The sequence below is a fragment of the Danio aesculapii genome, chromosome 4, assembly GCF_903798145.1.
Source record: "Danio aesculapii chromosome 4, fDanAes4.1, whole genome shotgun sequence".
Lineage (NCBI taxonomy): Eukaryota > Metazoa > Chordata > Actinopteri > Cypriniformes > Danionidae > Danio > Danio aesculapii.
In genome coordinates, this window is record NC_079438.1 from 41,945,283 (window position 1) to 41,969,053 (window position 23,771).

At 37.4% G+C, this 23,771-nt stretch overlaps 2 protein-coding genes across 2 annotated transcripts; one reads left to right on the plus strand and one right to left on the minus strand.

Moving 5' to 3' along the window:
* Nucleotides 1-461: 461 nt before the first annotated feature.
* parpbp (PARP1 binding protein) lies at nucleotides 462-16,612 on the plus strand. The gene is made up of 11 exons (XM_056455704.1): nucleotides 462-550; nucleotides 776-947; nucleotides 3,115-3,348; nucleotides 3,441-3,551; nucleotides 6,607-6,777; nucleotides 6,864-7,018; nucleotides 10,503-10,680; nucleotides 10,799-10,980; nucleotides 11,541-11,622; nucleotides 15,011-15,182; nucleotides 15,950-16,612. Exons 2-11 carry the CDS (start codon nucleotides 795-797, stop codon nucleotides 16,252-16,254), a joined length of 1,743 nt encoding a protein of 580 aa, XP_056311679.1. The 5' UTR covers nucleotides 462-550; nucleotides 776-794; the 3' UTR covers nucleotides 16,255-16,612.
* On the minus strand, nucleotides 16,612-19,033 carry pmch (pro-melanin-concentrating hormone). Its single transcript, XM_056455705.1, has 3 exons — nucleotides 18,763-19,033; nucleotides 17,693-17,855; nucleotides 16,612-16,787 (listed from the first exon to the last, which is right to left on the minus strand). Exons 1-3 carry the CDS (start codon nucleotides 19,006-19,008, stop codon nucleotides 16,738-16,740), a joined length of 459 nt encoding a protein of 152 aa, XP_056311680.1. The 5' UTR covers nucleotides 19,009-19,033; the 3' UTR covers nucleotides 16,612-16,737.
* Nucleotides 19,034-23,771: the final 4,738 nt, after the last annotated feature.

Sequence of the window (23,771 nt, forward strand, 5' to 3'; positions counted from 1 at the left end):
TATATTCGGAGATATGTTAAATCACGAAAAATATACAACATTTATAGATGCTAAGTACTTTTCCCCTGTTATTTTAGTGAGTATGCTTTAAACACACACACGTTATAAACAATTATATAATGCACAGATTACTGGTTTAGTCTTTTACAACTAACGTTAACGTTATGAGCGTTTATTTATTTCTCTGCAGGAACTGAAAGCACATAATCGGATTTACAGTCATGGGGAAATGACCTACACTGATATAAAAAGTGTTCTCGTGTTCCCCAACATCACCACATGAGCTTTATTTCTTTTCTTGTCAACAATCGACACGAATAACGATTAAGATTTGAAAGAAAACAGGACTGTTGTGTTGTGTTTATGACTTCCCGTTTGGCGGGGGCGGGGCCAGCGCAGCTCCCCCTGTGATTGGTCTAGGCGTCCTGGCATGTGGATTTAAATCTACAGGCAGCGGACCAGTTCATAATAACTAACATCTACTGGCGTCTTTTTGTTTCCCCATATGGTTCACATTAGAGACCTAGGACGCGTCTAAATATCAGTTTTGGTAAGTTGACCTAAGAGGATTGAAGGCTCTGTTCCTAATAAAGTGTAAAGGGGCTCCTCTTGTTCCTGACTATTATTGTGATTTGCTTTATGTCTTTGGACTTTCTGTTCTAGCTCAGTGGTGGAGTTGGAAAGCTAGGTGATGCTGGCTGGGCTTGAATGTATGTTCTGCTGTCTGCTCATAATCATTTCAGTGCTGATCTGCTCCATTTTTCTGGCCCTCTAGTACGTTTTGCAAAGGTTGAATGTTGGTGGTTATGGAGGAAAGAATGAGAACAATGGCCAGGGTCTTTAGGAGAGAGTGCCACAGGGTGTTAGACTCTGAGAGAACTACTATCCAGGGGGCAGATGGGATGCTGATGGTCCTACAACTTGCTATGGCTGGAGTAAACAAGCAGGTAATGTTACATTGTTAGATTGATTAACAGGATTTGAAGAAAGTTATTTGATCGCAAATAGTTATTTTAAAATGTATACTGAAACACTTGTTTTTGAGGTCTGTAAATAAGTATTCCATGAAGATCAGTAGTATACACTACCTTTTGAGGACAGTAAGATAAAAAAAATACTTTGGTGTAAAGTAATCGTAAACATTTGTAATGATACAATGATTTTATAGAAATTATTTTAAATAATACAACTTTTTTTTTTCGTAAAAATAAACAGCAACTGTTTTCAAGATAGATAAGGTTTTTTCCTGTTCTTGTGCATCAGATTTGCACATTACATTCGTTTCTGGAAGATCATGTGACACTGAAGACTGGAGTATGCCTATTACTTGTTAAAAATTGAGCTTTGACATAACTTGAATAAAGAACATTTTACAGGCTTCCTCAATCGTATCTGGATGCAGCCTTTATGATGCAAGCTGAGATTGCATCTCTCAGCGACGTAATGTCAGACACAATGCACTCAATGAAGCTAGTGAAGTCACTGTGAGAGTTAGGGGTAGGCATGGGCCGGTATAATACCCTTGGACGGTATGATAACCTTGGATAAAAATACCATGGTTTTACAGTATCACGTATTGTGATTACTGATCTAAAAAAAAAAAAATATATATATATATATATATATATATATATATATATATATATATATATATATATATATATATATATATATATATATATATATATATATATATATATATATATATATATATATATATAATTTTTTTTTTTTTTTTTTTTTTTTTATAATGTCTGGGTAAAACAAAACAAAAAACTTTTTTTTTTCCCCATTGAACACAATTTATTATTTTTTAAGAAACATTTATAATATTTTGGAACAGTAAAAATGTCATGCTAAATAGTTTACATAAATCATTGACTTCTGCTCTCTTCATTAGTTTCAAAAACAGATTTCTTTAAAAAAATATATAAAAACCTTACATATACCTTGAAAACAGTATAAAAAATATTTTTGCGAACCCATGAAACCCCATTGAAACCCATGCCTAGTAAGGGGTGGGGCTAGATGAGCTCATTAAAAAGCATTGCTTGCAGCTCAAACTGCATTTGTGCCAGGTCTGCATTAAGACCCCTTTTGGTTTCCTCCTGATCTTAAATCACCCCTTCCACAATTTGAGGCCTTAAAAGGGCTTAAATCAGAGCAGAATAAATTTAATTTGAAGTCATGGATTTTATTATTCCATGCACTGTAAAAATAGTATGTTTTCCCCAATACAAGTACTACATTATTGTTTCCTGGCAAACTGGGGCAAAAAATTATAAGTTTATAATGATTTAAAATAAAATAAAACAAAACAAACAAATACCGGTAAATGTGGTTCAAATTCCAGTTTATTACATTGATCCATTTCAATTAATTTGGCTTTCATAAGCCTTTCAGGCGGCATTTTTCTTGCTTGTATCATTTTGATCTGTTTCACTGAAGTCAAGATTTTGTATAATTGTAAAATCTGGATTTAAGAATATTTAGACATTTGTACTAGAAAACAAGATACAGAAGAAGGAAATTCTACTTTGAATTGTGATTTGGGCTATAGTAAATTATTTCTTTATTCTACTGTTTGTAAACAGTTATTCAGACATTTAAAACATATATATTTAAAACCGGGGATAATCTGTTATAAGTGGTTTGTCCATTTGTTAATTTTCTTTCTTTCTTTCTTTCTTTCTTTCTTTCTTTCTTTCTTTCTTTCTTTCTTTCTTTCTTTCTTTCTTTCTTTCTTTCTTTCTTTCTTTCTTTCTTTCTTTCTTTCTTTCTTTCTTTCTTTCTTTCTTTCTTTCTTTCTTTCTTTCTTTCTTTCTTTCTTTCTTTCTTTCTTTCTTCTTTCTTTCTTTCTCAGTGGAACAGTCCATAAAATAATGTTGACTAACACAAATTGTAATTGAAAAAAAATGTATAACCATTTTTGGACTGACTGTTTTGTATATCCACTTAGTGGCTTTTTAACTTCACTTTCCTAAACTTCAGCGATAGGAAAACCAAATCATTTCACACAAATTTGGAAGGTACATTTTGTTCCGTATCTGTACATTTTCTTTGGAGTGGTTGTGCGTAATGTCCTCGTCCCTGTGTTTGCTCTTCTCCTGACAGGAACGTGGGGACTTTGGCGTTGCCTTAAGTGAAGTCTTGGCTGTCTGGAAGTACTTCCTTCTGGATAAGCTCCAGTTATCCCACAAAGATATACCTCTTCCACAGAGTTATGACCTCATCCGAAAAAAGTATGACTGCTTTTTGAAGCACACCAATACTGTGGACTTGATTGACGTCTTCAGTATGTTCAAGGAGCTTCGGTTAAATGAGGACCCTGAGGAGCCCCTAACCGCAGTGAGTGCTGCCAATGGGCCTCACGTTTGGTTGTTCTAACAGTGGTCTTTCTGAAAGATTTGTAATCTGTTGTGTTCTCATTCGATATCTAGATGCAAATGTTTCAATTTCTCTTTGGAGAAAGTGAAAGTTCGGAGAATGTGAAGTGTCAACCAGTATGTCCTGCAACTCCATCCTGCAAAGCTGCAGACTGTAGTCCACAAGTAAGTGGTGAATTTATTAGCGGAAGATAAAATAGAGACAGTTCACACAAAAATGTCAAATTCTGTCATTTACTCATACGCACTTGTTCCAAACCTGTTTGAGTTCTTCTGTTGAACACAAATGAAGATGTACTGAGGAATGGGGGGGGAACAGCCAATGTCTTTTATAGTATAGGTTGTTTTCACATGATGTAAATGATGATGCGCAAAATTCATATGGAGGGCAGGAAGTGATTCTTCTACATAGGAATCGCTATCAGAACATCTAAATATTTCAGTTTTATGTTGTTTATAATTGTTTAAATCGGCTAAAATAAGAAATGCCGAACGACTTTTATGGACTTCTGAACGTTTGTGCTCATAAAGGGGAGATAGTTCAAGAAACTGGCTGAAAAATGGAAGAAAAGGCAGCATGTAATGAACATTTATTCAGTACATCCATGTGTGTAAACTTTTTTTAAGGGGATAATTTGTTTGACAGCAGGATTACAGGCCTAGCTATGTTGTATAGAAATCAGATACAAACACCACCACATGTATACAATCCATGAGAATATAAATGACATGCCTTGCCATTTGATAGCTGCAATGAAATCTCCGTCTTGTTTTGCAATAATCCATGTTTTTATTGGCGTTTTGGTGGAATAAACAACCGTAACGTTAACGTCTATATGCGCAGCAGCGGTGAATGTTTGTTGATTGTAAGCTCATCTACTGAACAAAAAAGAAATGCAACCCTTGTGACTAAACAAGACGGTTATTATTGTGAAGCACTTGTTCCCCCTTGCAAAAATAAATAAATAATAATGTAAACTATGCGTTCACGCTTTTTGTATGCTTTCATCTGTTTTTTCATGATGTCTGGAAGATATCTACATGGTAAAAAACTAAAGTAATTAATAATAAACATGTTTTTGAATCACATAGTAAAGTGTATAATGTGTACAGCTCTTTGTTAATGAATACTACAGAATACTGTAGTATAGTAAACTGTAATAAATACTTTAACGTTAGTGTAAACCATGTTGGTGCATTGTGATGGTGTGTAATTATCGCGTAGAAAACTGAAGCCTCTTGAATAATTTGTTTATTGCTACAGTTGTGTCATACCACAGCAACAATATAATTACAGTTTAATAGCACACTTCTGCTATTAATAGCATCCTGTACATATATTCATTTATTGTAAATCTCTGTTCATAGCTAATACAACCTGTATATAATGTTCATAGTACATCCATCTGTAAATATTACCATAGTCTTTATATAACTGCACTTTATAACTTATACCTATATCCTACTTGTACATGCGTAATGACAATAAAGTTTAATCTAATCTAATTCATGTAATTATCTTTAGTATGCTTCCAAACACTAAAGTAATTCACAATAGTATTTTTTTCATGTAACGTAATAGCTTATACAGTATCTACCGTCTTGATGACAGGCAAGTATTTTTTAGTTCAGTAGAAAACTCTTCATGATAAAAGGATCATGGCCAACATATGTGGTTATTTTCTATTTATATCTCCATTTGAAATATGGTATAAATCACAAAAATACGGACTTTCCTCTGTCTCCCATTCAGTTTTTTTACTTCCTTCCCTCCATCTGAATTTTGCGCGTCACCAGAACCACGTGATTGAAAACAACCTATTATGCATTTTCCATGTAGTATTGCATAGATGTATTTGGCTGTTTTTTTTTCTGTCATTCTTCAGAATATCTTTGTTCAACAAAAGAATTAAAATCATAAATGTTTTGAATCACTTGAGTGTGTGTTAATGGTGAGTATTTTAAATTTGGTTGAAGTATCCCTTTAAGAGTTTTTGTATATCCCCACCCTTTGTTTATATGTGGCAAAAGTCACATTTTGGTATATATGAGAAGTACATTTAATGCCAATAAAGTGAATGATGTTTTAAGAAAAAAAAGTTTAAGAATATATGTGAAGCCATCATCAACATTAGCAATGATATACAATGCTTATTCTGACCTTTATTTATTAAAATATGGAGTAGAAAATGCATATTAATGTTCAGTATGATAATTTAAAATAATTAAAAATATTTTGCTAGTGGTCTGAATAATGATAGCAAAAAATAAATATTTAAAACCCTTTTAATATATTATCAATTGATTATTGTGTTATATTTATTTTATTAATAAGATTTTTTTTTGTTAGTGTCTAATGTAAATCATGGAGGATTTTTATTTTTTTAACATCAGCCCTATAAAGCTCATAAAGCCTATATAACATGTGTAACTCCCATTATATTTGATTAATTGTTATATTAAAAATAATTCAATAACTTTAATAAAACCTAATTTGTTTTTGGACTAGTAGGTAATCTGTATTTATTTGTATGATCTAAAAATTATTGGTAGTTTCCAATTGAAAATATCCCAACCACTGTATTGGTTACTATTGTACTTAAGCTCCTGCCACTGGGCTTAGGAATAGATTGTACAAATTAGCGGCGATCAATCTGCAAATATATTATAATTTGCCATGAGATTGTCTTTGATACAAAACACAAAGGATTAATTAAATCTGGCAGTTTTTATTCATGTTGAGTTGTTTCTGTAGTTTTCTTTTCCTGGCTTGCTTTTTCCTTTTGTTTCCTGTTTAATTTCACTCCCTGAGATGTGCCTCTTATGAATATCGTCTCATTCAGAATCACGAAACGAGAACGGGATGTTATAAAAGCACTTCGTATAGTGTGTTGAAACTACGGCTACTCTTGCCCAGTTCTGTTCACAGCTGCTCTGCTGGGCTGTGATTTATGTGCGAGTAGACGCTGGGCTTTGCCACTGTAATACTGGGGGTGATGAAGTTTATGAGCTTGGCCTGTTTAGGCTTAAGGGGTTCTGGAAAAAGCCTGTCCTACCATACAACATGAGTCCAAGTCAGCTTACTGACTCATCAGTATTGCCTATCGGAAGAATATGAAACATTCCTATTAACAACAAACCATTTTACCCTTTAGATTAACATATGTTTTTAAGTACAATCTCAATTATCCTGCTAAGTTGTTGTTGTTTAATTTTCCAGATACAGAGGGTTGTCAGAAGGGTTTTTTGTTCCTATTTGGGCCTTCTGGTGAACTCAAAAAATGACCTTGCCCTCACATACACCCTGGACAATCCCAATCGCTCACTGGGCCACAGCGCCTTTACTGATCTCAGACATGACGCCTGCAAAAGCGCCTCATCTCTCTTCCTGGTGACTTATTTGAATTATATTTATATACAATATTAGTTGATTAGTTGATAAATATTATTACTGATTTATTTTTTTTATGTATTCAGACCGTAACATCATTTGTCAGAGCCATACAGCTGGGAGGAAAGGGTTACGCCCCACCTGAGTCCCACCCTTTAAGGAAGCACGTAAAGGGTTTATCGGAATTTCTCTATTTTGTTGACCAGTGTCAAGACATCTTAGGAGAAACCACTAATCCAAGGTAGGCTTTTAATTCCTTATTTTGCTGTTGTTGGAATGTATGTCTAAATGTAAATATCTACAACTGCATTGTAGGCTTGTGTGATATTTACAGTCTATGATAGTATCATAAATGTTGTTAAAACAATGTACCTGGAGAGTTTGAAAGCATTCACTGAATGCAGGGTCTTAAAGTCTTAAAATGTCTTAAATTTTAAAAACTAAATGTTAGGCCTTAAAGTCTTAATTTCATTGCAAATTTGGTCTTGTAGGTCTTAAATCACTTTAAACGTGTCTTAATTTTCCTTTATGTAAAGCTACCCAATCGATCCAACATGCATCCAATCACCAACAATACAATACGGGCTCTGGCATGCGCAGTATATCAACGGTCATATGATGCATTTTTAATTCACGCAAGAAAGATGTGAAAATGGATGCTGATGAGGTGAAGGATGCCTCTGGTGATTGTTTGGTTGCAACTAAAGCAAAGTCTGAGGTGTGGAAAAGTTTTGATCATAATGAAAATGGTGGACACACTATCAGTGAGCACAGGACCACGCTAAAGCCATTTACAGTGGATTTAATAATGTTCCTCCACAAAAACATGTAGCCTAATCTTGGTGAGTAAAGGTTTTTCAAATTATAACTAAACATTAATTAAATCATAAATTATGAGTATATAGGCTAAAGTTGGCATTATTCTTTTACTAAATTTCAACTTCATTGTTGCCTTGAGGCCGGATTGTGAAGAGAAGTGGCGGAATAAATTCTGCAGAGCCTTTACCTTAATTTTGTTATTGCCAAATACCCGTCTTAATTTAGTATTTAAAGAGACGTATTTTTATTGGTGTGTTTGTCAGTTTAAAGGCTAAGTGTATGTACATAGGCCTATTTAGAATGTTGAGTATTACAATGTTACAGAGGACTTATTTTATTTCTTTGTTCCAAATTCCACGTGGCCTATAGCCTATGTTTGTTATGAATAAAGTATGTTAAAACGTCTATAAACTACTCATTCTTGAAAAAAGGCAAAAGAGCTGTCAGGTCTAACTTTTAAGGCCCGATTACAGCTCTAGTATAAGTTACATACTCTATTTCTTTGAATCTATAGCAAGGACAGTCATGACCTTGCCTTAACTTCATTGCATCTCCCCTTTCATTAGTGCGTGACCCCAGTTGGGTGTAGAGAAACCACGGTTTTTACTACAGATTTTACATTGCCTCACTTTACCAAAAGAAAGCTACTACTGTAATCTCTATTTGTGGATCTGCTGGTCTCGTCCTATCCTAAAAACAGATCCCTTCTGTCATCTATTGATGCACTGATGCCCTCTCAAGAGCAACCTTCAATGACGCCCGCACTGTTATTAATGAAATGGCCTGAATTGTTCAGGCATGTTTATCTGAGTAACATCAAAGTGCATCGTACCGAACAGCAAACGATGACCTGTCCCTCATGAGTTTGATAACTCTGATCAAACGTCATAATAATGAGATTTTGCTGTGATAGCGTGTACTTCAAAACATTCACTCAAATCTAGGAGACGTTTGGCAGCAGAACACATGGAGCTGAATTGAATGGATGATTGAGCTATTCAGAGTTATTTCCTGCAGTGCATCATGTGCATCAACTTAATTTTTGAAGGAAATGCCTTGAACCTGCTGCATGTGGTCCTGTTCACCACCACGTCGTCTTTTTACTCTGATGAGAGAGTGCGAACACTGAGCCAAAAGGGGTCTTTCATCGGCCTGCTGCCCTGCCTGTGCAGCTCCCCACCTCCCAGCACCTTATGGAGTACTGTATTACCACACACAAACAGTCCGTACGGGGAAATCGGGGTCTCTCGTACAGCTAACATCTGTTTTCCCAGATGATTCTGTTACTGTAATTCCCTTGCACAAAAGCAAGGTCAGGGATTCAGGGCGGCCTCTTTCCTGCTTCAGGCCCAAATGTTTACATTTATTAATCTCTTCATATATTCACACATAAAGTGAGGTGGAGTACAGCAATAGCGTTGGTCTGGCAGAAAAATATCTTGGAGCCTCCTAGACCACATTTTTATTTGAGTTATCGAGTGGTCACATTGGATTTGAATAATGCAAAGTTGTTTTTCTGCAACCAATGCATTCTTGTATACCTTTCTTACAAATAACCAGTATTAAACGAGATTCCAGAAGTCATAAACATGAAAATATTGTTTTAATTACTGCTGAAAAGATGACTACAAGTTGATCTACTGTATAGTAAAACTGGCTTACAAATGATAAATATTTGTGAGTGAATCATTGTTTTTAAAGCCAGACCTAAAGGATTAGTTTGCCCAAAATTAAAATGTTGTTATTAATTACTCACCATCGTGTCATTCCAAACTCCTGAGGCCTTTGATCGTATTTGCAATACAAAAAATAAGATGTTTTGGATGAAATATGAGAGCTCCCTTATACTCCAAACACTGCAATCGTTCCAACTCATTCATCAAGTCTAGAAAAATACAAAAAGCATCCTTAAAAAACATATGCCTTCAGTGGTCCAATCAGAATGTGTGTTCATGAACGAGCTCTTGGATGTCATCCAAAATATCCTAATTTGTGTTCTGAACATGAACAATAATCTCTGGATTTGGAATGAAAAGATGGACTACAAGTTGATCTTTTGTATAATAAAACTGGCTTACAATTTTTATGAGAGTGAATCATTGTTTTTAAAGCCAGACTTGAAGGTTTAGTTTGCCCTAAAATTAAAAATCTGTTATTAATTACTCACCATCGTGTCGTTCCAAACTCCTGAGGTCTTTGATTGTATTTGGAATACAAAATAAGATGTGTTGGATCAAATCTGAGAGCTCCCTTATCCTCCAAAGACAGCAATCATTCCAACTCCAGAAGTATAGTCTAGAAAAATACAAAAAAAACATACAAAAAAAAGTATGCTTTCAGTGGTTCAATCAGAATACTATCAAGCAGTGCACAGTGTTCATGAACGAGCTCTCGGAGATCATCCAAAATATCCTAATTTGTGTTATAAACATGAACGAGGATCTCTGGGATTTGGAATGCCATGAGGTAATTATTGAGAGAATTTTCACTTTTCGAATATCCCTCAAGTCTAGTAATTATATAAAAATGGACAAGTCGTGGAATTGGAATGAAATATATTGGGTTTTTTTCTTTTTTCAGACAATTGTTTTTTTTTTTTTTAGCACTTACACTTAGCAACTGGTTTGCCCATGGGTACATTTCTATGAATAACGAACAGCAGTAAACAGTCAAACTAAGTGTTTATACATAAAAATAATAAGAAAAATACCAGTTTACTACACCAATCAACCCTAATCAAAATTCAGTGGAAGTGAATGAGACCAAAAGTCTGAAGAAAATTAGGCTCTGGCATAAAAAGAATAAGGTCAATACTTTGTGCATTCACTTTTGAGTCTTTCTGCATATGAATGTTTTGAATGTGTTTGTTGCTAATTCTTTGCATTGCACTGTCTTGTCGCAATCAGAGAGGCTGGATCCAAACTGGTGTCTAGTATTAGAGCTGCATTGGTCAAAGGCCGCAGTGCTGGAGATCCAGTGTACCTTGCAGCAGAGGAGTCAACCAAAAGTCTCAAGGAAAGAATCGGTCAAATACATGCCATGCACACACAGTCAACAGTTGGCACAGGAATCAGTCCAGCAAGGGTAAATCATATGGGATTTTAAATTTTTTTTTTAATTTCGCCAAATACATTTAATACATTAATACATTTAATACATTAATTGCTTATTATTAGTAAGACATGAGATGTTTACTTTATAGCCCAAAGCATATGCTATTAACCATGCCACCGCCTATGGAGGACGAGAGACAGTGAAGGTTTTGATGGCTCTTTTGGATGAAGAAGCATTAGCTCTGCCCTGCAGGAACAAGGCAGAACTGCTCTCTGAAGATCATGCAGCTCTTAATGGCAGCACTGGAGCTTGCCTACTTGCTCTTTACAAGTGAGTTACGGCACTATTACATAAAATGCGTTGCATATTTAATGCAGAAATACAGTTGGTAATTGAATTGAGAAACTAGACTTTTTTTGTGTGTGTGTGTGCGAGTGATTTTTGGCTAATAAAACTACAACTAAACTCTAAATATGTATTAATATGTTCTCATTTTGTTTTTTTTAGAAATATTTATGTTTGCATGCACAAAAAAATTATTCTTACTATAATTTTTCACATAAAAACAGTTTGCATGAAATATGCATCTATTTTCCTGTCTGTCTTTACAATTCAGTCACCTATGACAAGTGTGGCAAAACATTTGAGTGTATTTGTTTATTTGGAATAGTTATGACTTTCCAGTTGTCAAAATGTTTTCATAAGACAAAAGTATATTCAGTTTTTCTCAGTTAACTTCTCTTTGACAGGTGTAGCAAAAAAAGTTGATTTGTGCATACGTGTTAAGTAAAACGACTGTCTGTTGCAGAAATGTATTTTTGTTTGCATGTCAACGCCTTCTTTTAATCTTGGGTTATTCAGCTTGTTCTCTTTCTACTTTGTGCCTATAGATCTCCAGAAGCCCCCACGGGATCTTCTCCAAAGAGTTTACGGAACCGCGTCTTGAGCCAACAAGAACATATCAAGTCCAAGGTAAAGAATCATCAGGGTTGTAAGCAGAGACCCTGGTCTCAAATAGCAGTCAAACAAAAATTGAATGTGACACTTGATTTTTAAAACGGACAGCAAGTAATGCACATTCACGAGCTATATCATCTGCTTCCCGTGTTTTGTAATGTGCAAATTTATACAGCTGTTTTTTATGCATGGTGCTTGTGCAGCAGGTTTTCCTGTTATATGTAAAAACAACCACTGAGTGTGAAATTTGGTGTAGTACAGCACACTCCAAACTCTATTCAATCACCTCTGGCAGTGATGCATGCTATCACACTAATACACATCTTCTCCAGTAAACATTTAAAATGCCTCGCTGGTTTTGGAAGACTACATTTGCAAATGCTTGAATGGCAACTAAATGATGCCTGTAATGAAGCCTGTTTCTGAAATGAACTTTAACTAGTCTCTGGGTTGCTAATATATTTTAAATGTGGGGATAAATGGTGTTTATTTATTTATTTATTTATTTTTGGAACTGGGCATCTTCACCAACGAGAAATGGTGAGCATTTTGTTAAAAGGCTTCTTTATTTGATTGCAATAGCAGATGTCTCTTTAGACCTCCACTTTCTGGCCGCCTTCCTGTGTTAGTGAGCAGTAATGGTCCCCGGGCAGCTCACCGCTTCCTGAACTGGACGGGCGGAAGCTTTCTGCATCAATTTCACTTTGAACATGCCATATCAGTGGTGTTACTCAGCTAGCAAGGGAAACTTGAAAGGTTATTGTTTCCTGTTGTCTGCAGAATGACTTTATCCAGTCATACTCCAATAGTTTCATCACAAAATGACATCGATTGGCACAAGAAGTTCCTCCAGCAGTAGAAAGAGAGATTATATAAAGTAGAGTTATGCTGAAAGGTTTAACGAACTCCTGATGAACCCCTTAGCACCAGTACTCTGAGGGCCAGTATTATACATATTAAAAGACGAGGTACATTTTTACACAATGTTAGCATATTTCTGTCTGTAAATGTCCATTGATAATTTGCTCAAAACAGACCTCTGGTGTTATAATTTGTATTGAGTAGCCCAAGTCAAGTTCTCAATTCTCGTCCTCGGGGACCCCCCGCCCTGCACATTTTGTATGCCTCTCTTGTTTGACACAAGGATCAGTTAATGGATCTCTCTTGTTAACTAGCTGATGATCTGAATTGGGTGTCTTTAACTAGCTGATAATCTGAATCCAGTGTATTAAGGAAGACATACAAAATGTGCAGGGCAGGGAGTCCCAAGGATCGGAATTGAGAACTGACCTAAATGCAGGTGTAAATGAGTGGTTTTTAAAAAAATAAAAGTAGATCCACTAAAATTATTTTTTAGTTAATATACAGTAGAGCAAGCTCTGTAACAACTTTGTTTCCAGATTTTTAGATTTTCAACCCAGTTTAGTTCAGTACTCTGGATTGGCCATTTCATTGCTTTACTGTTTTCAACTTCCATCCAATCCAACCTTGACTCTGCACCCACTTGTATTGAGCCTTTCCTTAATTTGATGGCAAACATGTTTCCCCAAAATTGGAGGTTATTCTCTCAACTGTAGGTACTCATTCATTTTCTTTTTAGCTTAGTCCCTTTATTAATCTGGGGTCGCCACAGTGGAATGAACCACCAACTTATCCAGCATTTGTTTTATGCAGCGGATGCCCTTCCAGCTGCAACCCATCACTGGGAAACACATACACATTTATTCACACACGCATAAACTACTGACAATTTAGCCTACCCAATTCACCTGTACTACATGTCTTTGGACTGTGGGGGAAACCGGAGCACCTGGAGGAAACCCACACGAACGCAGGGAGAACATGCAAACTCCACACAGACCCAGCCGAGGCTCGAACCAGCAACCTTTTTGCTGTGAGGCGACAGCACTACCTACTGCGCCACTGCATCGCCCAACTGTAGGTACTGTTGTAAAGAAAAAACAGTAAAGACAACCTATAGCCTATAATACACACAAGGTTCTTCTCTAATCTTTTAGGATTAAATGTGTTTGAAATGCATGCCCTACACTAACAAGAATGGTATTTGGATGAATGTATATGAACTTTAGTTTTACTTAAACTATGTCAGAACAGTCTAACAAAATTATGAGTCTCTCGTCTCCTTTTCTATTCATTTCATACACCTTACAATAGACTGTGAAATTCACACCTGACCACTTTGATTCAGTGTTAATTTAGGTTGTAATGTCTGATACAACATCGGTTAAGTAGTGTTGTCAGCTGGCTCACAGGATTTGTCCAGAGACAGGTGCTATTCAACTGTGTCATTTCATTGTGTGCTTCACAAACACGCAGACACACCCCTCATTTTATTGAAGGCTTAATGATGACGTTCATATCAGGGCAAGCTGCTGTTGGACCCAGCCTGTCGCAGTTTTTCTTGGGCTCACTGTTGGCCTACAGTCAGCGTTGCCCAACGTACCATATAAGCCTCCCATACGAAAGCACCCAGTCTGAGCGATACTGTTGTTTTAGGTGCTCTTTTGAGAAAGTGCTTTGAAAAGCGGTACTCACGCTTTGATCCCCCACCAACATACACCCACCACCCTCTTTTCTCTATGCTTTGCAGTCCCACCCAATTATGCCTGCAGTATTTTTTACTTTGCTGAATTCCACACTCCTACTGCGGCCGACTAGCCTGAAGGGAGAGAGCCTTGAATCCTGATAATCCTTAGCAGGGATGGATCAAAGGCCCTGAAAGAGGTGGATCAGCGCTTCTCTGGGACCCTTGAGACCTTAGAAGTTCACTATGCCTGTGCGAACTACCATTTTCTTATTTCATGCTTCTCACGCCGGCCTCTGGACCGCAATATTTGTTCTTATTTGTGCTTATAAGATTTTAGATTTGATCAGTTACTCCCATTTTGTGTCAGCAGTCCTTAACAATAAGGAGGACCTAAGGGCATTATGAGGGCCTGTTTTTACCTGGCCTTTGTGTGTTTTCATCATTCAGATCACAAGTCAACACTTAAATACAGGTGGATAGAATCTATATAAAATACTTTGAGCTTATCAATTTTGACCACTTCCAGAGGTAGTCGAAACTGCATTTCGTCACTTGAGGTGCTTGAATGCATTAGAAGGATCTTAACAATGCAAGTGGTCATAGATACATGTTAAGATCTGTGGAAAACCATAATGTATCTCATCTGACCACTTGTGAAATGATTACTGAAAATGCAGAGTAAATCCAAATGGATACAGGATACAGAGTGTTTTGGAAATGTGTTTTTTTTTTTTTTTTTTTTTTTTTTTTTTTTCAGCTGTTGTTGAAGTTTAAAAATCACTTCAATCAACATTTTATTCCTGTTTAATGTGCTCACATTTGTCTCATAAGCCACTTTATTTATTCTCTCTTTAGGTTGTACGGCCAACAATTCGTTCTCAGTTTGCATGTACATACAAGGAAGAGGAGCTGCCCCTCAACCGGGTGCTGGAGTTTCCCAGCACTAGCCAAATTCCCACCTGTGTGCACCCTGCCCCCAAAAAAGCCAACTCTGAGTGTGACAATGGGATGCACAGAAGATTCAAAGGTAGTGTCTTTGCCAAGTTCATGCAATCACTAAAAATTGTTGTTGTTGATGTGTGATTGTTGTTTTTTAAGACTACGTAGATTCTAAAGTTGACACAATTTTAGCTGCTAAAATGCTCTAAGAATCCATAGCCATAATATTGATGACTCATCCCACAAAACCAATCATGGAAAAAAAACAATCAAGAGATCACTACAAGGTTCCACCTCCTGTAATTTAAGTAATTTCTTTCTTTCTTTTCTTAAACGAGGGGGCTCAGTTCTTAGTGTACTGAATAACCTTCATGCTTGGTCTGTTTGCTGCACATGCAGAAGTGCTCCCCTTTTCTGACGCCACACGGTCGGAAAGATGCCCAGGTCCACCTCAACAGCCTGGGCCTCGATCCCTGCCCAGTCCCTGCTTGGGGACTGGTACTTAAGATCAACCTTTTAAACGATTCCCCATCCCATAAAACCTGGCCGCCCCCACATCTGTTGTAAAAACCCAAAGAGCACACGCTCCTCTCCCCCTGCTCCGTTTTTGTGGGAACGCAGGCTATGCTTCACCAGGTTACATGACAAATGTTCAGTTTCACTGCTGTAAAATAAACACACCGCCTGTTAAAGTGCAGACTAACGTCAGCAATTTCATCATAACCTTTTCTACCCTTCCGTTCTCAGCCCTCCCTTCTTTCCTTTTAATTTCTGTTCATTGTTTTACCTTTTTCTCAAAGTCCACTGTTTTTCTTTTTGTCCCCCTTTCTGGTTTTCGTGTGGCTCTGGACCCAGAGGCCACAAACCTGAGGTGTGATGGTCCTGGCCAATCCACTCTGGGGGAACATAGTGGAAATGCCTGGAACCAAGCAGGTGGGAAGTCAACCCAGCCAGAACAGCCCAGAAGAGCAACCGGGACCTTGAAGAGAAAGCTCGCCAATAGAGAGTGCACTGAGCAGGGAAGAGAGGAGAACCAGCCCCCTCAGAAAAGGCCCCCTGCCAAGGCAGCCACTGGAGGCCCGGGAAAAAGGAACAATAAAGCTGTCGGCAAGAAGCTCATTGCTGGTCAGGGCAAACTGACTGGCTTTTTCAGATTGTAATTCACTCACCTGTCTCTTGTGGACGATGCTCCATTTTGCGACCATTTTTGCATTTTATTTATTTGTAGTTTAAATGTATTTAAAGGGATAGTTCAACTGAAATGTACACATGTTGTTTATAACCTTTGTTTTTAGAGCAAAACATCATTTCAAATGATTTTACGCTCCCTTTTAATGCAATTTAGATCACATGAACACCACTGAGAACTTTTCTACAGATAATTATGAACGTGGGTGGGTGGTCTACTGTATATTCTTCATTGAAGTTGGCATAGAAAGACAGGCAGAGTGATATTGATTTACCTTTCATGATGTATGTTTTTTGGTCTCTTTAAACATTAATTGTACTCTGCAGGTTTCAATAAACTTTATTTCAGTATTTCTCAAATCATACATTTCTGCTTGTCATGTTTATATTTGGAGTGTCTTGCAAGATCAAGGGATAGCTGGGAACATGTAGATAATTTGTCAGCTGCTCAATTTTCAAGCTTGCCAGCACGGCCTGTAAACTCTCCCTACCATGCACCTCAGCACTGTAAAGAGAACAGGAAGAGTTAAAAAAAGGCATTTAGTTTATTCATCTTCCACTTTGAAAGCCAACCCAAGTATCTTGACACTTGGATGGGCAGAAAATTTCTCATGTACATGGGTATTTTTCTATACAGTTTTTTTTTTTTTTTTTTTTTTTTTTTTTTTTCTCCCCACCTACTGATGACAGACAATCACACCTAGCTTAGACTGTGACACAAAAATGGCACAGTAGTAGTGTAAAGACTGATCTTAAGGCAGTAGGTGATAACCAACCATGATTAAAAGCTTTTCCTCCATTTTGAGAATTAACATTGACGCGCCATGTAAATGGGGTTAGAATAAAGGTGGCCAATCAGAAAGGAGAAAACCGCACACAAAGAGTTTATAAAAAATCTTCACCCTGGACAGAGTTTTCAATAAGTTACAGTTTCAGTCACCTGATACTGTGTTTTCATTTGGACTAACAGCCAAACTTTTTAGAAAAAAAATGGTTTTGAAAATACTTGTGTTTGTGTGGACAAGACCTAAATCAAGGCTCCTTTTCCTGAGTTTTCTACAGAGTTCACTTCCAACCCTGCTCCAACACACCTGCCTGTAAACATAACGTGCTCCTAAAGATCATAATTAACTTAGTCAGGTTTTTTATGACCAAGGTTGGAGAGCTTTGGAGAAAGGTAAATCTCCAGGCCAAATGAAGGAATGCAAAACAAAGATTGCCTACTAAGGATGCTTCATATTAAATCATCTTTTGATGATGTGCAATTAACAGGCAATAATGCATCCTGGCTGAGAAGCTCTTTATCACATTATTCATTTATTTTTGTAATATTTGAAAAATATTTATAAAAATAAGAATTGAAGGACTTAATATCAGTGGAGAGGAAGATAGTGAAAGAAACCTGCTTACTGTCGATGTCCCGCCTGCCCACTGGAATGACATCATCTACGTTACGTTGCTCATCCATTGTGCTAAATCCATCCAGAGCATGCTCTGACCCATGCGGCAGCAGCTCAGAGAAGGTTCTTGAAAATGCAAAGTTTCCCTCCCTCCCTCCATTAACTCCTGTGTCCTGGTGGAAAAGGGAACAACATTTTTTGTCAGTGCATAAGATCTTGAGACATCCACTTGAACAAACTAAACCCCAAACACTGCTCCCTCTACAGGCACTATTCTTGCCGTATGAAACTCTGCAACTACACCTGGAGATGTTTAAGTTAATTTGAACAACACATGCCCAAGGGCAGCCTCAAGATCCCTCTCCATAACTGCTCCAAAACTACTGGAGCAAAGCCGGTGCATGGAGCCCCACATGGAAGAAATGTCAAATTGTGACAAAGTTTCCCATGCCCTGCTTAGCCAATTTTCACAATATCACCGTGGGCCCTTTTATCCATTTCCCCTCTTGTGACTGTGTCCTTCCCATAGTCCTCTCCGACTATTCCATTACTACACTGATAATTGTAGCAATGTGAGGACTGTGAGGTCTTGAATTGAAAAAGCTTAGTTAGATATCAATGGAAAGGTCTCTTAAGTCTTAGCACGCTGGCGAAATCGATACAATGGTACAGTTTAGGAGCAATCATTACTTAAATCAGACTAAAATTAAACTTTTAATCTGCATGTAAATGTATGAGGGTTGACAAAAACATAAAAAAGCCTGGTTTCTCTATAGGTTTTTTAATACTTCACTTTCGCCAATTGGTGATTTATTTATTTTTTATCACCACTGCCTTGCATGGTTCGGGACCTGTGGAGCTGCGCATCAATGGATTTGTTCCTCAGCAATGAATATTAAACCACACTGAACTAAACTGAACTTCAACACTGAAAACTGGACTGAGACTTTCAATTTACTATAAACTTCTATGTGAAGCTGCTTTGACACAATCTACATTGTAATAGCGCTATAGAAATAAAGATGAATTGAATTGAAAAATGCAATAAAACTGTCAAAAAAAGTATATGAAAATACTTGCCGCAAGTATGAAGATTCGTTTTGTTCCATCTTCATTCATCAATCTACCCTCTATGATGGGGTGTCTTCTGAAGGGAAGCTGCCCAGGTCCCAATTCACTTATATCATCTTCTCCTGCTACCGAAACCATTCTTTCTTGGTCCGTATGTTCTTCGTCCATCTTAAATTTGGGCAAAGCCATTGTTGAGCGAGTAGTCAACTCAACAAAAAGTGCAAGTGCAAATATGATTATGTAGGAAGATGCCATGGTCTTCAGCTGTGATAGTTGCAGAACCTAGCTTTGCACTTACATGTGTGGTGAGAGGGAATTGCGTGCTTTTATAGTGCGTGACGATGTTTACTGTTTAGATCTTCTTTTTTTATTATTTGAGTTATTGATGATGTCTGTAGCTCTCCTTTGGGGAAAAGTCATCCCCCTTGACATATAGGTGAATGATCTTCCACATGGGAGATATTGGGAGATTATTTTTTAATGATTTTTTTTCTGAGAGAACCCACTGTGGTTTTGTAGAATGCCACATGGGCCTCAAAGAAGACAGAATACCTGTTGTGAGCCCTCGTCATCTGTCAGATAACACCAATTCCCTTGATGCCCCCTCCTCATTGTACCTAATATCTTCCTGTCCTTTTTTTGTTTGTAGGTCAGACTTGAATAATATGTAATTTTATCATAGGTACCCTTTGAGCTTCATTTAGAAACATGGGCTTGTTTTTGTGGCATTCAGTCTCTCTCAGCATTTTAGTTCTTTAAAGAACAGTCTGAAAGGTTTGTGATAGGGTCACTAAGATGTTTACACTGTCCAGTCATACATTTAAAATGGGACTAGAGCAGAAACCTGTCACAAGGCATGCACTCTCAGGTTGTATGCAACTTGCAGCACCTGACGAGATGGCATCTAATGAAACCACAAGTTTTTCTCTTTATTGCCAATGGTAATTTAAATCTAAATTGTCACTGTTTGTTCTAGTCACAGTCCTGTAGTGTACTTCACAAGAAATCAGAAGTGTATTTGCATTGCTCTCTGAGGTTCTTACAAAAACACAAGGGTTTTCCTTATTAATATCATAGAGGGTGTTGCTGCACAGGCTAGAAGAAATGGGACATGAATAATAGTTATTGAACTCAGCTGAAGTGATTTTACTTGGAACACTCAGCCTTTATTTAGTGAGTATTTGTGTTGGAGTGAGAGAGCCTCTACTGAAGGACTCAACTGGTCTATGGAGACATGGTTGTTCCAGCAAGAGCACAACTGAACTTCAGAGTTTGACGCTCTGTTATTGTAACCTCTCTTTCTCTGTTGCCACTCCACTTTCTGACTTCTCTCACCCTTCAGAGTGACATATTCTCACCTTTGATTACCCTCACAACCATAATCTAATGTTCTGAGGTGCAATTTCATGCTAACATACGTAGATATTTTATGCCTCAGTAGCTGCCAAGGTGAAACACTTGTACATTTGTGGTGTAGCTTCTGTTTTTTGGCCAAGTTTTTGAACCTTTAGCCTTAGCATAACTGACCTGTAAGCTAGACAGCTCTATAGATGCTGTTTTGTTAATGTACTGCTTGGCAATGTCACAGTGGTTTCACAGGGATTTATTGGTTAAACAAGACTGAAGTTTAGATTGATAGGAATTATCAAAAACTGGTGATTGTGATGCCTAAATGTTTTATTGTATGTTATTGATTTCTTTTACTAAAGAAAACATTTTGCTAATTTATTTTAAGTCATCCAGTGATGAATAATGATGCAAAAGCTGAATAATTTTCTTAAATACACTGCAATGCTTAATCAGTTACTGATTTATTTCAGCAAAATTTACTTGCACGTCTATGCATATTTTAGATTTTGTGATGTTTTTCTGCCATCACTAGTTTTTGATTGCATTTGGCATCACATTATGTGCGCCAATACATGCCAATAAAAGCTACAAACATTTTAAGGTAGGCTACAAATGGATGTCACTAAGGTGTTACCTCTAGTCCACAGATGCCCCAAGTAGGGCCCGCGGGCAAAAGCTGGCCCAATGTAACCTTTGATTTAGCCCGCCATCCCATCTGAATAGAGAGGGAGAATAATGGGGTGGTGGTTGGGGCAAATGCCTTCGACAGAGATCGTCATTTTGAACTTAACGTAACCTTTTGTTTCTTTGTTTTGTTGCTGAGCTACCAAAAAATTCTACTAAAATTTAATTATTGAATTAAATGCTGTAAATAGTCAGACATTTAAAATGTAAATACTGTCACTTGACAGAGGACAATGCACAAGACGTCTGCGAGCACATCAAGGTAAAGGCAGGAGTAGTTCGACTACTGTATTCAGCATTGAACTCCATTGTGCTATAAATGCAATTGTTTAAGTTTTTACTGTAATAAGTTCCTCATAAAATGCTAAAAATGATACTGCATTAGCTAATACGATTTAAATATTACCAAATAACTTAATAAATTACCCTTGGCAAGTTTAATACATACGGTTTGGTATATATTCGGCCCACAGCAATCAATTTAGCTTTTTGGCCCTTTATAGGAAAAAGTTTAGGCACCCCTGCTCTAGTCTATGGTTTAGAGCTCATTTATAATGCAAAATTTTATTTTAAAGGTCCTAGAACAAAGCTGAAATACAGCTGTAGGTTTTGTAGCCCTAAGTGCAAAATTTTACCTTCACTTCCCCTTTTTCCCTGACACTGTATTCAGTTTCATACTACTGCAGAAGTTCTCTGCATTTGTAGTATGTGCATTGGGAGCACAGATTGATGGGACAGTTTATTTGCTCATTTGCAAGTCTACCCTTTTGCTTCAAAGATGGAAACGTGAACATCCTGTAACTTAATCATTGCACTCTACTGGAAATCCATTTGTGTCCTGAATACTTTGCATAGAATTTACCATAGGTGAGATTGGATATGTAATGACATCAGAATTTTGGCCTTTTTTTCTTCTTTTAAACAAAATCACGTTTGAATTTCTTGGATTCTGCCATGGCCTCATCTCGCCCCATCTCTCACCTCATAGTCTCTGCCTTTGATGGATCACATATCCACTCCAAAATTGGCAGCTGAAATACCCAGTAATGGAGAAGAGTGGTCTGAATGACATTTTTTGTGTGTGTGTGTGTGTGTGTGTGTGTGTGTGCGTGCGTGCGTGCGTGCGTGTGTGTGTGTGTGTGTGTGTGTGTGTGTGTGTGTGTGTGTGTGTGTGTGTGTGTGTGTGTGTGTGTGTGTGTGTGTGTGTGTGTGTGTGTGTGGTATAAAGTTACATTCAATTATGGTGGCTGACTCAAAGATATTCCACTCATTCCCGGTTTGAATTAAAAGTCACATGTAGATGCTTCTCTTTCGAGGAAAAGCATTAATTCTTCAGCAGAACTGGAGCTGTGTTTAAATAATGCAGCAAAAAAACGGGACTGAGAAAATGTACTGAAAGATTTAAGCTGTGGGACCAATGAACGAAGCACTTTGTCAGGAAGCATCTCATGGGAACATTTAGTTCCTTCACTTCTCATATCAGGGGGCACTGCTGTAAAGTGGTCTTGTGGTCAACAAGGATGACATCACCAGTATCATCACCATATTCCTCAAATGATGCCAAAAGGACAGGATATGTTACCCCTTCCCATTTTGTTGAACATGTCAACAGAAACCTTACGTTTCCATTCTCAGAAGACTTAAAAAATAAATTGGCTTCTGGTCATCCTTCGGGAAACCAGAAGAATTTATGGTCACAATTCCTTGGTAATCTCCCCATTGATCATGTTACCAGATTATTTTCTTTGCTCGTCTGTTGTTTGGTGGTGTAGTAAATGATGGGTTCAGAACTGAAGGGGCCTGATGAGGGCTCAACCGGACCATGGTGGACCGGGATGGGGTTAGCTTCTTTGTTGCCCAGAGAACAGACCATGATTTCCAGGAACAATGCAGCTGATGAGAAACTCTCCAAGGAAAATATGGCTCTGACATCATGGGTTCTTAAAGCTCGCAGCTGAGCCAACACTCTCTTGCCACAATCAGCTCCCAGTGAATTTCCACTGCCGATTGAGGAAGTAATCTAGAGGTAGAGGGTGAAGGGGAGCATGTAGGGGCATGGATGTTGCCTGCTACCTCTTATACATTTGTAGGGATGCAGAGTGACTGGAAATCTATGAAGGGAATTGATATCAGCTGACACTTCTCCAGCATTACAATTCTTAATTGCAAATACTTACACATGCAATTTAGCTTTGGTAATGCATTTAAAGTTAGTGAAGCAATACAGTCTGTGTAAACAAGATATATTGATTTTATCCATCAGGGTTCATTTAGATTGCGAAAAGTGTTAGAGGTATGGGGGTATATCATTTTTGCGCTGATATAGTGGTGCCAAATGGAAATACTCAGTTGAGTTTTGGGTGGGGCTGTATGTTGATCAAGAGGATGGTCCACTTGAGATAATATGAAAGGATTTGGAAATAGATTACAAATAAACCTATTTAAAACGTATAAAGTACCTGGTTACCACCATTTTGGTATTGTACAGGCCGTCTGTCTTTGTGTGGGTGGATCATGTTGTATGATTTTTGATAGCATGTCATAAAGTCTGTTTTCAAAAAACAGACAGCTGTATCTGTTAGTCAGTGTTACAGCTTGTGCTTGATTGCAGAACTGGCAGTTTGACACTTACGTATTCGTCTATCAAAACAACAGAAAGCAGTTCCAGTACACACCTGACTCTGATTATGATATCTGAACACATGGTGTTTTGAATGAATTTCTTTCCTCAATGATTGTTCAAGCTTGCATTGTAAAGTTGCCAGATGTTGCAGATCACCTGTCTAATAAAGAGAAAGAGAGAGAAATAAGCTGCATGTGTTTAAATAGATGCTGCTCCCTTTCAAATACTCAGATTAATAATTTATTATTGCAAATCTTTATGCACCAGTCGTTCCAGTAGTCGAACTGATGCCTTGTATTCATTAGCAGTGAAAACATGGCTTTTCAGCCCTACATTAATTCTTTTTCTTCTTAAACTACTG

Excerpts from the sequence above, each read along its gene's own strand:
- parpbp (XM_056455704.1), top strand. The coding sequence starts at position 795 with ATGTTGGTGGTTATGGAGGAAAGAATGAGAACAATGGCCAGGGTCTTT. Across the intron at positions 6,778-6,863 it reads GCGCCTCATCTCTCTTCCTG|ACCGTAACATCATTTGTCAG; the intron begins GTGACTTATTTG and ends TTATGTATTCAG. Across the intron at positions 10,681-10,798 it reads CAGGAATCAGTCCAGCAAGG|CCCAAAGCATATGCTATTAA; the intron begins GTAAATCATATG and ends TTTACTTTATAG.
- pmch (XM_056455705.1), bottom strand. The coding sequence starts at position 19,008 with ATGGCATCTTCCTACATAATCATATTTGCACTTGCACTTTTTGTTGAG. Across the intron at positions 17,856-18,762 it reads AACGAATCTTCATACTTGCG|GACACAGGAGTTAATGGAGG; the intron begins GCAAGTATTTTC and ends CTTTTCCACCAG. Across the intron at positions 16,788-17,692 it reads GGGCAGGCGGGACATCGACA|TGCTGAGGTGCATGGTAGGG; the intron begins GTAAGCAGGTTT and ends TTCTCTTTACAG.